The 17803-nt window shown below is 42.5% G+C and overlaps 1 protein-coding gene across 1 annotated transcript; it reads left to right on the plus strand.

Annotated features, from left to right (window-relative positions):
* Positions 1–1797: 1797 nt before the first annotated feature.
* ptk2bb (protein tyrosine kinase 2 beta, b) lies at positions 1798–17037 on the plus strand. Its single transcript, XM_072361868.1, has 31 exons — positions 1798–1896; positions 3626–3858; positions 4173–4351; positions 4465–4552; positions 4760–4839; positions 4995–5057; positions 5246–5300; positions 5458–5598; positions 5705–5779; positions 7001–7102; positions 7209–7326; positions 7472–7514; positions 7620–7651; positions 7737–7781; positions 7869–7966; positions 8084–8165; positions 8288–8388; positions 8553–8668; positions 9627–9727; positions 9894–9983; positions 10511–10715; positions 10942–11050; positions 11141–11176; positions 14190–14312; positions 14421–14573; positions 14796–14831; positions 15508–15532; positions 15619–15653; positions 15871–16005; positions 16143–16223; positions 16450–17037. The coding sequence occupies exons 2-31, from the start codon at positions 3661–3663 to the stop codon at positions 16663–16665; spliced, it is 2961 nt and encodes a 986-aa protein (XP_072217969.1). The 5' UTR covers positions 1798–1896; positions 3626–3660; the 3' UTR covers positions 16666–17037.
* Positions 17038–17803: the final 766 nt, after the last annotated feature.

Below are 17803 nucleotides of genomic sequence, written 5' to 3' on the forward strand. Positions count from 1 at the left end.
TGATGATAAGCATTTTGGATCATAAGGGAACATTCAGAAACATGTATTTCCTCACAGCAGTTTTCAAAAACATAAATATATTGATGTTGATATTGACATATGGACCAATACATATGTGGGGCTGTCAAAAGTTTGACCGCAAAATGGTGCATGGATACTTTTTCCAGTTATTTTCGGTCATTGTTGTACGTTGGTAGATGAAGAACGAAGGAAAACGTTAACAATCTTTCAGACCTTTCCCAGCTGCGTGTGGTGGGCACGTGCTACAATACAAACTGACTGAAGCCGCTCTGTGCACGTGAGCGTCCTCTTTCCTCAAGCGCAGCCTTGTTTTAAAGCTCTTGCTTCTCCACCAGCCCCTGAGGAATTTCATCCTCGTTCGCAGTCTCGTCGAGCAGCTGCTCTGCGTCTTCAGCACAACACGACCGTTAAAAAAAAAAAGAAAAGAAAAAAGAAGCAGGGACTTCCACGGTGGAGCTGTCTCTTCCGGAAATGTCTGCTTAAAGAGTCTTCATACTTATTGTCCCACCGAGGCTTCTGTTGTGACGGAGTGTTGAAAGAGTTAGTTCACTCACCCTGGGTCTCAAAAAAGAAAAAAGAAAAAAACGACTATATACTATAAAAAGCATAAAGTTGAGTAAACATCAACGTTTACATTGGGCAAGATGTAGATACATATCTGATCGAAGACTGCAGGCAATGATGAACTTCATTGTTGATTAGTTTGTGGCTCACTTTTTTTTTTGATTAGCACATTAATATTTCGTCATGTCAGGAAATGGTGATCACGGTTATCAAATAAGTTCTTTTCACCGAGGTCTGTGTTTCAGCAGATTTGCGAGTCAGAGGCCAACTCCACGCAGTCGCAACAACTCTGGCCATTTGCAGAGAACCTGCGCATCCTTTCTGTTTACGTCACGCAGCTCTTTGCTTCAGCAATGGCTATTTATCCACTCATTAAGATACTTTTTTGGGGGTTATTTTCTCCCTTGCTTTGCATTGTACTGAGAATTATTACTGCGTAATAAGCCACACCGTTAATCTTTCTCTCTTAGAGACACAAGATATAGATAAAGTATAGATAATTTGGCAGTACTATTGCTGTGTGCGTCCTTCTACCACATGATCCGGGAAAAGTATTCGTACATCCAGTCCTCCTCAGTGTTTTTTTTTTTTTAAACCTCACTCTGTCTTCTGAACCTCCTCTTGTCAGGCCGCCCACACCCAGGTGATGGTGCAACGAGCCGCCCGCGCTTCACACTCCTCACAATCTTCTCTCCCCTCTCTCCCCCATTCTCCCTTCCTCATTGCACACACTTAACACACAAACACACCCGTCCCGCGCGGCCCTGCTGGGGAATTTGTGGCCTCAGGCTAACAAAACACAAGCCGACAGCGGCAGAAAAGCCCAGAGAAAAACTAACACAGCTCGGCACCCTCACAGCGGAGACCGACAGCATGGAGTTCCAGTGATGCTGTTTAAAAGGCTCTTTCCTTATGTCTGGTGTGGTGAGGTGGGTTCATCTTGAAGCTACAGTACGTGTTTTTTTCAGGGCTGCTTTAAGCATGTTGCTTGCTCTTACAGTGCGGCTCTCAAGGTAGCAACTGCTCTGAGTGGATTTCAGAGAAAGGTTTTCTTTACTTGTTGGTTGCTTCTGCTTCTCTGTGATATCAAGTGAAGATCTGCAGGTTTTCCGCTCTTCTAACAGGGAGGACGGGTTCCAGGTGTGTTATTAGACAGCTGCATGATAAGGTTTTTGCCAATATTTACAGTCACCAACTGTCACCATGTTTGTTTCAGCCAGGTGGCCGGAGAGGAATCCCCTCTCATTTCACATGAGGGTGTAGTTAGACGTGAGGAAATCATCGGTGGAACAGGAGATTAAGAATATTATTGTGAGTTTATGTAGCTAAAGGAGTCCCGTGATATAATCCTCTGGAGGAAAAATGAGAGAAATAGGCCCTTTAAATGCTGACTTCTGTTGAACTTTGAGAAAACAACTTGACAAGTGGTGGAGGTGATGAAAAGTAACTCATAATTTTACTAAGAAACTGCAAAAGGTTCAGCTTTTATGTGCTTCTTCAACCCCTTTATATTTCAGTGTAAAATACTCAATCTTTCCTTTATCACTTGGTTTATTTCACAGCTTTTGTTGCTACTCTGAAAATGAAGGTTTTCACATACAAGCAGTGTGAACTCTTGTGAAAAGATCGACTAAAATTGATCCTTTTTGGTCATCACACTTAAGTTTTTCATGGAGAAAAATTTTTAATATATGAATTCACTACCTTATGAACTCAGAAGTTGTGATTGCCAAGTTCCCAGGAGGAAAAGTAAACTGGAATGGCCCAAAGTTAGGGGCTTTTTTCTCTCGAAAAGTCTGAGGAAATTCACATGTTCCCACTTCAAAAGCGAGCCAATCCACAAAAAGTGGGGATAGTTGCAGAAATAAACACTTTATTAGCACTTAAGTCAGTTTGAATCCTGTTAAATCAGTCGTACACGTCGTGCTGATTCATCTGAAACACGGTGGACTCTGTGATGTGATGTTGTTCCCAGCTCTGAGCTCTGACTTGTGAGGCCAAAGAAACGCATCAGAAGAACAGCCTTAAAGAGGGCTCTCTATAGACGCTTCCAATCTGATTGTGTTCGGGGACCAATGTGTGCAACCAAAGAGGCAAAGTAATGAATTATGGGTCTGTGGGAATGCTTTTAAGAATGAGAGATTTCAGATTTAGATATCATGGGATACGATAGTGCATTTGCTAAAGTCTCTAAATGCATGTTTTTACTGATTACTGAGCATAGATTGATGGAAAGAAAATGTACAAATGATACATTTAAGCTAAATTTTCAACAAGATTGCAAAAGTGGGGCGCTCTAAATTCTTTCTTAAGTCATTTTATAACAAGGTAGTGCTCTTGCAGGTGCAAAGAGGCAGAATTTGCCCTCTTCTGACAGACGGGACTAGTTGTTTCCCTGTTTTCAGTCCTTGTACAACTGTTAACTAATGTGCTAACTGGCTACAGCTCAGTAAACAGATATCAGTCCTTTCAGCCGTCTTTCACATTAAGATTCTCAAGAGTTTGATCATTTTCCTGTAAGAGAAGTGTTGTGTGGTAGCCTGTTGAATGGTTAAATACCTCTCGCTGTCGCTTACATATCGCATTTTCAGTGTGGAAGTGACAGCCAGAGGAATGACATTTTGCCTTGAAATGAAATGTTAGCTGGCGAACCTTTTTTTTTTTTTTTTTTTTTTTTTACACCAAAAGACTTGTTTTTCATGGTTGATTCACAGCAGATGATACAAGTCGGTACACCACTCCGGTTTTGCTTGATGAATCACGCGGCTCATTGAAATCACAAGTTTGGAAGGATTGTGATTTTCAGATGTCGTGAATCATCAGTGCCACATGGCACAAGATCACAGGCTGAATGTGGAGCGTAAGCATGACTGTAGTATTTAGATGAAGCAAGTCATAGAACATAGTGTCCTATGATGAGACGGATTGTCTTTGTGGGTCTTCTCTCGGATTCCAGACTTAAAAATCAAGCTCAATTTATAGGAGGGAAAAAAAAGAGTTTTTCCTTAATTTGAGGGTTTTTTCTTCTGTCTGTTGAAAGGATGATGCGGATATGACGCCAACCCAACTGTGACAATGTACGAGGTGATGTCCGGCGACACCCTGTCCTGGAAGGTGCCCAGTCCGAGGGAAAGTGGCTCGGAGCCCAGCCCTGAAGCGCCGTTCTCTGGGGATGGAGGTCCAGTAAAAATCCTCAAAGTTTGCTTCTGCACCAACAACAACCTGGGAAAGAACTTCAAGCTGGTCAAATGTGACAGCGCCTGGCAAATCAGGGTGAGAAGTCAAAGAAATACGAGGATGAAAGCTGGAATGTTTTTCTGTGGTCGTTTCGTCAGGGTGATGTTTTATTTGGCCCGCTCGGCATTCTGGGAAATGGGCAAATCGCTTATCCCTGAACAATTAATCCCAGTCTTTCCCAACGCTCTGTCTCAGTTTTCACCGATGTACAATAACACACACTGAAGATGTTATTTCCAGCGCTCGACTTCGTCATGTTAGAGTATCCTTGTCTGCCACAGATTGCAATGAGTGGAAATATGACAAAATATCAACGACGAAGCTGAGCTTTCGCATTCTTTCTCCCTCAGGCCATCATTCGTTCGATTCTTGCCAGTGGCCGATTGGGGCCAAATGTTGAACTAACGGGATGCTACGGTCTCATGCTAAAGCACTTGAAGTCAGAGGAACTTCACTGGCTCCACCCTGATCTGACCGTAAGCGAGGTGGAGCAGCGCTACGAGAGCCATCACGTGGAGGCTGAGTGGAGGTGCCGATAAATTGCTTGGATGTTGGTGTGATTTTATGTCGCAGAGTAAAAGGCTTCAGTGTTATCATTTGCCTGAGACCCTGCAGAGATGTTTGCTTTCTTCTCGGCTGCAGGTATGACCTTCGGATCAGATACATTCCTGTGAATTTCCTGGAAAAGTTCAAAGACGACAGATCAACGTTCCTGTATTTTTACCACCAGGTACCGAATTCTCTCCATGTCGTGTATGAAGTGCTTTACAGTTAATAGGAGAATAGTAGAGGCACAGAAATGAGAAGCTTGAATGAATCGGGGGGGTTGGACAGGCCTGGGAAGAAAAGAAGCTGTCTAAAAATGTGACAGACTGTGAGGACGGTGGCGCTCGCCGGCGTCTTTCTCCGTTTGACGGTTGTTAACGCTTCTCGACAGGTGCGCAGTGACTACATGCAGTATCATGCCAGTAAGGTCAGTGACGGGATGGCGCTGCAGCTCGGTTGCTTGGAGATCAGGTGAGTCACCGCATTCCTCCGCTCTGTGTGAGTGCGAGGTGATCGAATTGGCTGAATTCAAGTCTGTGTGTTCTGTGTAAATGATTGAAATGAGTCACATTTGTGTGAAGGGTTTGTTCGATAGTCGATAATCTCTTTCCCCTCCGTTTTCACAGGCGGTTCTATAAAGACATGAATGCAAAAGGACTTGAGAAGAAATCTAACTTTGAGCTGCTAGAGTAAGCTTCTACTCTCTACACAGTATCAACACTCATATGTGTCCGTTTTCGGGTAAAAGCCTTTCAACTCTGATTCTCGTGGTGGACTTTGATTTATGATTCCTTTGGAACTGACAGGGCACGGGTTGAAAGTGAGCCTTGAGCTTATTGAATGTCCGTGGTTTATCTGTGATTTGTTCTTAATTTAGAAAAGATGTGGGCCTGGACCTTTTCTTTCCACAGCAGCTGATTAACAGCATGAAGGTAAATCTCCCCTGCACACGACGGCAGCTCTCGGCAGTGATTTAACGCGCGTCCTGTCTTGACAAGCTCCCGTGAATTTACTTGTTGTCAGCTGGGGCACAAGACAGTCACCGCTTTCGTTCTAACTCCTTTGAATTTTTGTGGTTTTGCGATCCAGTCGAGGCAGCTGCGGAAGCTGATCCAGCAAACATTTCAGCAGTACGCAACACTAAAGGAGGATGACTGCATGATTAAGTTTTTCGAGACCCTCAAGGAATTTAACAACTTTGATGAAGAGGTCTTCCCGTGTGAACTCGTGGTGGGTAGCAGCTGATAATGAAGGGCTCTAAATCCATAAATTGTGCTGCTGTCAGGCAGTTATTTTTGATATATTGAGGCCGCAAATGATTTTTGCTTGTCAACAGCAAGGCTGGAGTCTGTCCGTGGAGTTGGTCATCGGTGGGAGGGGCATTCGTCAGCGCACCCAGAAGGACTCGGCAGTAAGCTCTGTGAAGTTTTACCAAGATGATTTATTTTCTTCTCGCTGACACTTGTGGACGTCACACTTAGAGAACAGTAGAAAGCGAAAAGGAAAGCAGCAATGCAGCGATAACTTTTCTTTCTTCATTGTCATCTCCTAAAACCTGCCGTGCACTGAATGAGAACATTTAGAAAGTGCTCTCGCCCAGACGTTGTATTCTGGACTATTAGCCCGCCCTTGAACATCTGGCTTCCATCCCAAGTCGCACGTCGAATAACTGTTAAGTCTCATGTACTTATCAGTTTCAGCTCCCATCTGCGGAGATGTTAACACCACAAATCACACAGTTTTTAGCCCCTTTTCCCACGTGAGACTGTGACCTATCAAGTAGACATCTTGTTCCTATAGTTGCTTCTGCAGCTCTTTGGCATCTCAGCTGCATAATTAACCCTCTCTAATCAACAAGGGCACATTTTTAATTGACTAAATAGAAATATTCTCACATACATAGTATCGTTTACGAGTTCAGGTTTTTTTGCATGATTTCTTCAAAGTAATTATGTAAGCACAAACAAATCCTGTGTAATATATGCTGGCCGGGCAAATGTAAGACACTCCAAGTCACTTTGGATAAAAACGTCTCCTTTAATAATGCGATGTACACCGTTTTTACTTCAGTAGGATCAATTTAATGTAGCCTACTGGTTAAAAAAAAAATATCATTATTCCAAAGCCTGTTATTTATGTCGATTCAGCCAAATATAATTGGCTGAAACAACAGCATTCCTTAATGCTGAATTAAAGCCATACGATTGTGTGCAGACTGCTTCCGTGTTCATTCAACAAGTTATGTGCCATTAAGTGCCATTCAGCTGCAGGCTTAGGGATAAATATATCAAAAAATTCTCACACTGGCCACTATCGCTGGCCTTCACGCTGCTTTCTACTGTTTTCTGGTATTTTTGTAAACATGACACACCTGAATGAAAGAAAAAGCAATAGGGAAAGGAATCACTACCATACCACGACACATTCTCAACATATATCTCCAGAAACTAGCATTGTTCTATTCTGGAAAGTCAGACACATTAATTCACTCTTTCTAGCTTAATCCACCATCGCGTATCTTGAAGTCTCAACATGCTGTGGTCGGAAATGTTGTGTTCAAAGCCGTCAGCGGGAAACCTGCGACGTTATTATCGCAGTTAAACGTGTTGCCATCCATGCTTTTGTGCCACAGGCTGTGTTTCTAGCGGACTTTAAACAGATCAAGAAAGTACAATGCTTACCGCAAAGCGACAGCAAGGCGATCCTCAACCTCGACATAGAAGGCGCCAGACAAGTAAGAGCAACAACATCCTTCATGTATAGTACTCTGTGTTTAAAAACCGGCAAAAAAAACCGAGCACATTTGCTCACATGTCACACCTTTGTGTGCTCTTGCATAGCGCCTGTCGATCAGTGTGGCCGCTGTGCCTATGGCGGAGAATATGATGGATCTTATTGATGGATACTGCCGTCTGGAAAATGACACAGATGACAGCGTTATTTACAGACCAAACCGAGGTGTGTGCGACTCAGCAACTTCTGCTGTTTTTCCCAACATAACTGGTGTTAAGACTGACAACAGATGGCATCCAGATAAGAATTTCATGCTTCATTAACCTTGTTTTAGACTGTATTTTGACACTCATAATTAATTCTGCTGCAGATGCTAAGGGTGCACGGACTTCCCTGCCTGATATTCCCACAATGTGAGTGGCTGTTTTGTTGACTCATTCTTTTGGTGCTCTGCGGAGCCATAACTTGAAACATTTATGATCAGTACTTTCTCTCGTTCTGCCTTTTCTCCGGAGCAGCACAGAGCCCAGCTCCAGTAGGCACAGCATGGGTGAGCCAACACACATTCTGCACTGCACGTTTCACCAAGAAAAAAAATCCTGTTGACTGGAGGCAGCTCTCTTTTCCGTTTTCAGGTTCTGACATATACTGTGAGATTCTCGATGACAGGCCCAGATCAGGTTTGTATGGAGTTAATAATCCGGGCTGTGGTAGAACAACACTAGTTTTTTTTTTTTTTTAAGACAAATGTCGCCGTTGTTCCCTAGTGGTGAAGTATGGGATTGATCGAAGTGACGTCGTTCAGGGACGGATTCTTGGCGAGGGGTTTTTTGGCGAAGTCTACGATGGAATGTACAAAAAAGCTGTAAGTCTGTGTCCACGGCGACGGCCGAGAGAAATAACGCCAACAACAATGCAGAGTGGGAAACAAAACGCCTGTGTCACCGTCACTGTCTTTTGTTTTGATTGCTTCATTGGACAGAATGGCGAAAGGGTTAACGTGGCGGTGAAGACCTGCAAGGACTGCTCGCCCGACGTAATGGAGAAATTCATGAGTGAAGCAGGTACATAGACAAAAACAGGTTCACAACAAGAACCGTAGCGTCGCCGAGGGCTGTCCAATGACAGGGGCAACAATAACAATGAGGGACACATTGGATAATTGGGAACTTTGTGTGTTTGCCAGTAATTATGAAGAAACTCGACCATCCTCACATCGTCAAGTTGATTGGAATCATCGAGGACGATCCCGTGTGGATCGTCATGGAGCTCTATCAGTTCGGAGAGGTTTGTGCCAACCGCTGTTGATAGAAGTATCAAAAGAGATGTTGTTGTAGCTGACAGACTCAGTATTTATGTTTTTTTTACCTCAGTGCAACTGCTGAATGTCAGTGCTGATGCTGAATAAGTGATTTACTGCCCAGCTGATAATATCACTGACATTCCTGCAGCTCGGAAACTACCTGACCGAGAACAAAAACAAGCTGACAAACATGACTCTGGTGCTGTTCAGCTTGCAGATCTGCAAAGCCCTCGTCTACCTCGAAGGGCTCAGCATGGTGCACAGGTGAGGGATGGGGGCGAAAAGCTCCATTGGTATTATGAGTTTTTTTGCTTTTATCTGCCAAGTTTGCAAAGATGAAGTTATTTTAGCAGCTGCATTTTGTTTGAGTGAGGGTCAGCAGGCTATGTCAGTGTTGCTTTAAGTGACCAGTATGCTCCATAAGCTGTTCCCTATCACAAAAAAATGAACTCATCCACGTGCACAGAGACATTGGAGATCCATTACAAAGTAAAGCTAATAATAAATTAAATATTCACAGTCAGACTGAGAAAATAAATCCAAGTTTCTGTTTTTAATTTAATTTTAACTGTGTGATCATGTTTTCTTTGTTAACAAACTCATGCATTGTTTCTGAAAGCCTTAGCCTGTAATCATCCAATTACCTGTTTTAAAGAAAATGACTCAGTAAATAAGTGTCTGATAACTGTTGTCTATGCATCCTGGTTCCACTGCTAGCATAAAGCAATTAAAAAGGTGTTAATCTTTCATTCATTTTCCGGTGATACCCAAACTCCTTTCAGCAGCTCATTTTTACACTGAGCTCTCGGGTGTTTAACGGCCTGCTGTTCAGAGTAAAAATGTCACTTTAATCTCACATGGACAGGCTGAATAAAATGCTCCCACATAGACGGTGGCAGCTGTGAGCCGGTTTAAAATAGAATTGACACGTAAAGGAGGACTGAGAAAAGTTTTTAATCCTTAAGCTTGGAATGCTGATGCTGAGATTCAATATTACAGAAAGTTGGCAAATGGCAGGAAAAAAGCTTCCGTGAAGGGAAAACACTCGGAAAGGAAGTAAATGTTTTTACGTCCGAGGAAAAAAATGTAAACACTCCTCTTGTCTTAGTTTTAGTTTCGTGCGTTGTGTCAGGCTGTGTGTGTGAGCTGGAACGTTCCTGCTTTATCTTCCTCTGCACCGGCAGCAACCTTTGAACTTCACTTTGTTTTGGTCCCATCTCAGAGACATTGCGGTCCGTAACGTGTTAGTCGCCAGCCCGGACTGTGTCAAGCTCGGAGACTTTGGTCTGTCAAGATACATAGAGGATGAAGAATACTACAAAGGTAACAGCTGATTAATAGATTACCTTTAAAGTTAGAGAACCACGGGGCAGGCAGTCTGATATACATCATTGTTAGTTTATGTAGAAAATAAAGGAGGGAAATTGTAATGAGCTGGTGAGCATCCTTGTTTGAAATACTGACATCATGACGTCTTATTTCTTTGCAGCGTCTGTTACTCGGTTACCAATCAAGTGGATGGCCCCAGAATCCATCAACTTCAGACGCTTCACCTCAGCCAGTGATGTCTGGATGTTTGGTGAGCTTGTGATGCTTTAACTTTCCACAGCACGGTTACATGTCGGAGTGCAGGGCAGAAAGTAAGAAAAAAACTCCCACATGGAAAATGGCAGGTGACCGGTTAATCATTGACCCAAAGGAGCACTGCGTTACTTTATGACATAGTAAGATCTGTTTGAACTGGTGTGGAGTTTAGAGAGTGAGGCAAACAACATTGAAACAATGAACTAAGACCCAAACATCATAATCCTTTTACCTGTATACAATGCAGGAAAACTGTAGTTGCAGCTTTCTGTTAGTGAACAATGTAAAGCCTACGTTTTGTTTGGGTTTTTAAAACATTTTGCGTGACACCACTGGGTTGTCCTGGTCCTCGTGATCACAAAGGCCTCCGTACTGTTGGTTTATCTCTCCTAATGCACTGATCTATATCTGTGCCGCTTAACTGTCTTTCGGTGCTCTTATCGCAGAATTCCATGCTGGAAACTGGATTACTGGGGCGAGCGTATCCAAACTTGTTTTTGTCGTTTCTGTGTCGCTCCGCAGCTGTGTGCGTGTGGGAGATCATGAGCCGCGGCCAGCAGCCGTTTTTCTGGCTGGAGAATAGAGACGTGATCAACCAGCTTGAGCAGGGCATCAGGCTGCCCAAACCGGACAACTGCCCTCCTGCTCTGTACTCACTCATGACGCGCTGCTGGTCCTACGATCCCAGAGAGAGACCCAGTTTCACCGAGCTCGCGTTTAAAATCAGGTACTTGTTTATGGGATGCAATAAAACGACTGGTCACACAGACTACAAATGGACTGAGGCCCTTTTATGGAGAAGCTCGGTGTGGATGAGGAAGTCAGGACACACCAGCTCACCTTGTGGTTAACTTTTAAAAAGCATCTCTGTTGTAACCTACTGCTAAATATCATAAGCGCCGTGCGTGCTTTCACAAAGATGTGATGCAAACTGTTGTCTCACGTCTTCTCAGTGACGTCCAGAAGATGGAGAAGGAGCAGGATGTCGAGAGGGAAAGAGACAGAGCACGCTCCACCAAATATTTTGAACCCAAGTTTAACTTTACTGAACCTCCTCCCAAGGTATGAATCCCTGTTCGCTTCAGCCAATGTTTTAGGATGTAAAAAAATGTATTTACCTTTATTTTGTTTTTGTTTTTATCTCTATCGAAGCCTTCAAGACTGAAGCCAGGGTGGTTTGGGAACACGGTGAGTATCGGTCTACGCTTTGGTGGAAATCTGAAACGATTAAAGACTGTGACCTCAGACCGGTCTTTTAACAGATATTTATCATAAACCTTTGCAAAGGGGATCAGACAGATTACAGAATTCCGTGAAGCCCGCATGAAATCTGCATGTGTCTGTAGTGAGGAGCAGAGTCAGTGACTATTTAAGAGCTCCAGAACAACGAAGAATGGATTTACAACATGCAGGTGCTTAGGGGAGGATTAACCTCTTCCATTAACTCGAAATCTGTTTCTTAAAGCAAATCCAGATATCTCCTCTGTCACTCGCACTCACACTAACACGCTCCAGGTAATCGTGCATAAAGAAAATATAAAAATATCTGAAACAGATGAATGACAATGAAGAACACATTTTTCTACTACATTTCCCATGTTTTTGTCATTCTTTCACAACCATAAATGTTATCAATACCATCACACATGTGAAGACTCAAAGACTCCATCCCTGAAGTGCCAGGATGCCACAGGTGATGAGGTTGCTCAGAAAGTTTGGTTCTGGCACTCTCCTGCGGTGGCTGGCGTGAATCCAGGTGGCTCTTTCTGATATCTTGACAGCAGTTAAATCCATTTGAGAATGCTGAAAAGGCTCAATGTCCTTTTTCGCCACAGTAAAAACAGATCTCAGGATCTCATGATCGCCATCGTCCTCCACGGCCATATCCACGTCCTCTTGGAACATCGTCATCACAGCCATGTGCAGTTCTTTCTCCTTCTTTTCTCCCCTCTTCCTCTGAGTGCCTGTCAGAAGTTTTTCAGCATTCGCTGCGTGTGCCTCAATAAGAGACGCTTTCCCAGGTGATACATGTGCATTTCACCATGATTTCTGGTTTCAGTCCATTCAGGAAACGGCAAGATGCACGAAGTACTGCGACACGTTTTCTCTTCCATCAGTTTACACGGAGAAATCTTTTAGGCGTCTCAGTTCATGTGTAGTCGAGCTGAATTTGCTGCAGAAAACGTGCAATTTCTTGGCGAAGGCTTCTTTAATATCAGCAGTTGTCGGACCATCGGAACCAGCCACTTCCACCACAGGAAAAGTGCGCTGAAGTCGAGGCTCAGCAGATGTTGGCAGCCCGTGTGCCGTCCCTCCGAGGGTACGATAAGTAGGGGACTAAAGAGAGAGGGAATCGGTTGAATCAGGACCGTGGATGAGTGTCAGTTTTTATGGTGGGGGCTGTAAGAGATGCTGGAGCCTGTGCAGGTGGCTGAAGTGGGGCGAGGTCATCAGAGATCGTGAAGTACAGGGTGAAAGTGCTGATGCTTCTGCAGCCGAATCATTCTGCTGATATCTCTGTGATGAGTCCGGATCTTGTTAATTTTTTCCTTTTTTTTTGACAAAATTAACTGATCCTCCAACTGACTAATTTGTCTCTGACTAAAACTCTTCTGAATAAAATCTGTCTTAAGGCAAACCTCCCCTGTCAGTTAGGAATGCAATCACTCTCACACACTCTAGGCAAGGCAAGGCAAGGCAAGTTTATTTGTACAGCACAATTCAACAACAAGGTGATTCAAAGTGCTTCACAGAGACATTAAAACAGAAGAAATAAAAAGCATGATTTAAAATTTAAACAAAAGAAGGAAATAAGAACAATAGATAAAATCTGAAAAAATTATATATATGAAAGATAAAATCAATAGTTAAAACATGATTCCGTTTTGAAACTCAAGCTTATTCAAATGCAGCTGAAAATAGGTGTGTCTTCAACCTGGACTTAAATACACTGAGTGTTTCAGCTTATCTGAGGCTTTCTGGGAGTTTGTTCCAGACATGTGGAGCATAGAAGCTGAATGCAGCTTCTCCATGTCTGGTTTTGACTCTGGGAACTGATAAAAACCGGATCCAGATGACCTGAGGGGTCTGGAAGGTTCATAGTGGGTCAGGAGGTCACTGATGTATTTTGGTCCTTGACCATTCAGAGCTTTATAGACCAGCATCAGAACTTTAAAGTATATCCTCTGATGGACAGGCAGCCAGTGTAAAGACATCAGAGCTGGACTGATGTGCTCCACTTTTTTGGTCTTAGTGAGGACTCGAGCAGCTGAGTTCTGGATGAGCTGCAGTTGTCTAACTGACTTTTTAGGCAGACCTGTAAAGATGCTATTACAATAATCAAGCCTACTAAAGATGAATGCATGGACTAGTTTTTCCAGGTCCTGCTGAGACATCAGATATTTTAGCCTTGATATATTCTTAAGGTGATAGTAGGCTGACTTTGTTATTGCCTTAATGTGTTTGTCCAAATTTAGGTCTGAGTCCATCACTACACCCAGATTTCTGGCCTGGTCGGTCGTTTTTAGATTTATAGATTGAAGCTCTGTGGTGACTTTCAATCGTTTATCTTTGGCTCCAAAGACAATTACCTCAGTTTTGTTTTTGTTTAGCTGGAGGAAGTTGTGGCACATCCAGTCATTAATCTCCTCAATGCATTTTCCAAGGGCCTGTACAGGCCCTCTGTCTCCTGGTGACATTGTTATATACATCTGTGTGTCATCTGCATAGTTATGGTAGTTTATTTGGTTGTTTTTTATAATCTGTGCCAGTGGGAGCATGTAGATGTTAAACAGAAGAGGTCCCAGGATGGAACCTTGGGGAACTCCACATGTGATTCTTATCTGCTCAGATGTAAAGTTACCTATTGACACAAAGTACTTCCTGTTCTCTAAGTATGTTTTGAACCAGTTTAGTACAGTTCCGGAAAGACCAGCCCAGTTCTCCAGTTGTTTGAGTAATATATTGTGGTCAACTGTATCAAAGGCAGCACTGAGATCCAGTAAAACTAAGACTGTCTAGGTAAACATGTACAAAGAAAGTCTTCTATGTAGGTAGAAAAGTATATAAAATAACTCGTTTTTATACTACAGCACGTTCAGGTATACTAATGTGCTTAAATAACCTTTAAAGATGCCTGTTTCCTACAGTATGACAGGCTTCAGTTTTGTAATCTTGTAATTCCTCACGTGTATCTGTGCAGCTGAATGACACCATGTGGGCCAGCACACCGGACCTGGCCAGCCCATGTGACTATCAGTCCCCCATTGACTCCAGGAACACTCTCGCACCGCCTGTCCTTTCCCCTCGGCGCCGCAGCATGGGGGTAAGACACATCGTTTTAGTCAGTATGCATACAAAACCAACGCATGTAATGAGATAACAACTAAGACCTTCAGTCATCCTAATCGTTTCCTCTGTGTTGAACTCATAGGAGAGCGAGTTTCCCAGAGTGGAACCAAGCAGCAGGGTGGACGCCCAGCGCCTGTGGCATCAGGAGCGGCAGCACATGCAGGACACTCTGCGCCATCAGAAAAAGCAGATGAGGGAGGATAAGAAGTGGCTGGAGCAGGAGGAGAGACTCCTGGTGGGAAACAGCATCATTAACTTTTATCAACTCCCTTCCTGTGTCACTGTGTCCCTCTGCTCACTAATTCAATGTTACCCTGGAGGCACCTTTAAAAACTATCAAACCACCCGTCAAATCCTCGACGCCCCACTGGTCTCAAGATAAATATCCCCTTGATATGAGTTCCAAAGATCCATGTCTGTCATCTGTAAAATGAACCTGCCTGTTTTTTTTTTTCAGGACCCCATGGGACCAGAGGAGACTGCCACTCCAGGGGTTAGTGTTCACCTGTGAAAACTGTCATTTTAATGTTCGATTTCAAGAAGTGAGGCAGCCTTTGGCAGTTGAACTCACTTTCAGTCCCACGGCGGGACGGGGTGGAAAACATTTTGCAAGAAATCTGGAGCGAATATTGCAGACATTTGCATTCCATGTTTAGCTCGAACTCTGGGGACAGAAAGCAAACCTGAACACCTGAGATGTCTTGAGGTTTCTGGTTCAGATTTCGATAGTGTACGTGTGAAAATGTCTTTAATCGACGTGATGATCTAATTACAGTTGAGTTCTTACACATTTCTTTTGCAAGTAAGAGCCATTCTGCAGATTCAGAGGTGGCCTATTTCCAAGGCAGTCAATTTCTTTATTAAAGCGCTAAAGTCACTGAGTCGTTTAACAGAAACAGGCTGAAAGGGCTTTTGAAAAACTGTTATTTTTCACACAAAGGACTTTTATCACGTGAAAAGTGATAATAAATGTTGGTTAATACATTTGTATGAAAGAATTTGTGTTCATTTAAAATTTACCGATTATAAACCTGTGGATCGACATCAGAGTTAAACGTAATACTTATGTATGCATATATTATAAATGCATCTTTCAACATTTTTTTTTTTTTTTTAGATAACGTGAGTTGTTTTTTCCTAATTCCATTTTTTTTGTCTTTTCTTTGTAGACTCCTGTAGCTGATGGTGAGACAGGTAAGTAAGTTAATTTCCAGCACTCAATCATTCTCTCTTTCTTCTTCCTCTCGTTGGCTCATGACATACTTGTATGTTTCCCTCAGCACCACCTGAGAAGCCCCCACGGCTCAATGCGCAGGTAATTAAAGCAATGAGTTTCACGTGGAGCATCTTTTTAAAAGACCCAAAGCACATCTTGATTGATAAAGTTTTTTGATTAAAAAAATTAAATAATTTCTGATATTATCCCTGCGTAAATGATGTGGATGTCTGTATTTAAGATAGTGTCCAGTGATCCGTTGTTTAAAGGTGATACATACTTTGATTATTCAGATAGATTACTTCTTCCTCCTTAGGCTGCACCCACAGCTGAACTGGACCGCTCTGAGGACATAGTGTACCGCTCAGTCATGGACTTGGTCAAAGTTGTTGTCGAACTCAAGAATGACATCACCGAGCTGGAGCCAGACCAATATATTACTATTGTCAAAGTACGGTGAGACAAATAACCTGTCCTCTGCTTCAATTTCATAGGTTGTTGCTGCTATTTTGCCAAATCCAAAAATGCAAAGACAAAACTTCCTCAGTGATTGACTGATTCATTTTCTGTATCGATCTGTTCCCACAGTCTGTTGGGATGGCCTTAAGAGATCTGATTCGCAGTGTGGATGACATATTGCCCACCTTACACGAGTCTATCAGGACTGAGGTAACGTATATCATGCAGCAGAATGACAGAAATCTTCTTCAAACACAAATTAAGTCAATTTAATGTTTAATCCTCTGGCGGGGGACACCCAAAATCCATAACTTGCATCATAGGACCCTGAAACTGAGTCAGTGAAATGGAATTAGTTAACATTACTTTCATCATGAACATCTGTCACAGCTGATGAACCGATCCATTGGTGTTTTTTCTTTTACCATCGCTATAGATTGAAGGCACCCAGAAGCTGCTGAACAACGACATGGCGGAGCTGATCAGCAAAATGCGGCTGGCCCAGCAGAACGCCATCACTTCCTTAAAGGAGGAGTGCAAGAAGCAGATGCTGGCTGCTGCACACAGCCTGGCTATGGACAGCAAGAACTTGTTGGATGCTGTGGACCAAGCAAGAGTCAGGGCGAATTTAGCTAAACCAGTTGACCCCTAGTGGACTGTCTTTTTCCAGATTTCACATCAAGCTAAAGTCAGACTTCAACACATCTGTCAGAAATAGCGTTTGCACATTTTTATTGTGTAGGGGGGACAAGGAAAAATAAGCCTGCAGCAGGCACAGGTTTGTTTTAACAGCCATCATCTTGTAAATTAATGTTTAGTTTAAATGCGATTCTGCAGCACAGCTGAGTGGATACGGACGACTCAGAGAAGCAGAAAACACTGACATGTATGACTTTTCCTTAGAGGGTCCTTTCATTTCATATTTAGGCGGCAGACAGTTCTGATAAACTTCCTCATTTACAAGTGGTGAGTTATTCAGTTGTTCATCTGCTCAGAAAATTAAACTATCTTTGTAAATATAAAATGTGTCTTGTGGCAATTTTAAAGTGAATCCCGGCTGAGAAATTGCATTGTTATGGCAGAATAAAATATTTAAAAAGAAGCAAATGCTCCACTTTTGTAACACTTTAAGTGATGAAAAGATGACCAAAAGGTCGGTAATTCAAATTCTTTATTTCTTTGTTTTTTTAGACATGGAGGAGAATGTCAAGTTTGATTCACATATTAATTAGTAAAGTTATGAGATGAAGAATACGAATTATAAATTCTGCTCAATGTTTGAAAAACAAAAAGGTTTTGCATGAAATTTTCGATTTGGATTGATAAAAACTGCCTACATAAAGCTTCCCCAAAGAAGGCCTTAATGGCATTGTATATTTCTAGTTATTATAACAATATTATAATGAAATCCTACAGAAATGAAAATTCCCCTGAATTTCCCTTTGGATTCAGAGAACATGATGCAGGCTCAGAAAAGTTAACGTTTTGCACCGCAAACTTACAGCCATCTGTCCAGAAAGGTTGGAACACTGTGTAAATGTCATTCTAACCCGGGCACAAAGACAACACAGGAAAATGTTAAAAATGATATATTTCATGAAAAATGGAACTGAGCTTGTGTGACTGTTACATTTTTAAGTACTGCATGTGGTTTGAGTAGATTTTTTGAGTCTACCTTGCAGTAGTATTTCCTTTTCCTTATGAATTATAATGATAGACATGTTAGCAGTAGTAAATTCATTTCAGTTCCTTAATGAACCCAACTACTTATTTTATGTCGAGCATACAGC

This window comes from Leuresthes tenuis, unplaced genomic scaffold (genome assembly GCF_036924035.1).
Source record: "Leuresthes tenuis unplaced genomic scaffold, fLeuTen1.0.hap1 SCAF_13, whole genome shotgun sequence".
Classification (NCBI taxonomy): Eukaryota; Metazoa; Chordata; class Actinopteri; order Atheriniformes; family Atherinopsidae; genus Leuresthes; species Leuresthes tenuis.

What these genes read in the sequence shown, in the direction of transcription:
- ptk2bb (XM_072361868.1), top strand. Translation starts at nt 3,661, where the DNA reads ATGTACGAGGTGATGTCCGGCGACACCCTGTCCTGGAAGGTGCCCAGT. An exon ending in ACAGCGCCTGGCAAATCAGG is followed by an intron (nt 3,859 to 4,172) that starts GTGAGAAGTCAA and finishes TTTCTCCCTCAG; the next exon opens with GCCATCATTCGTTCGATTCT. An exon ending in AGCAGGAGGAGAGACTCCTG is followed by an intron (nt 14,574 to 14,795) that starts GTGGGAAACAGC and finishes TTTTTTTTTCAG; the next exon opens with GACCCCATGGGACCAGAGGA.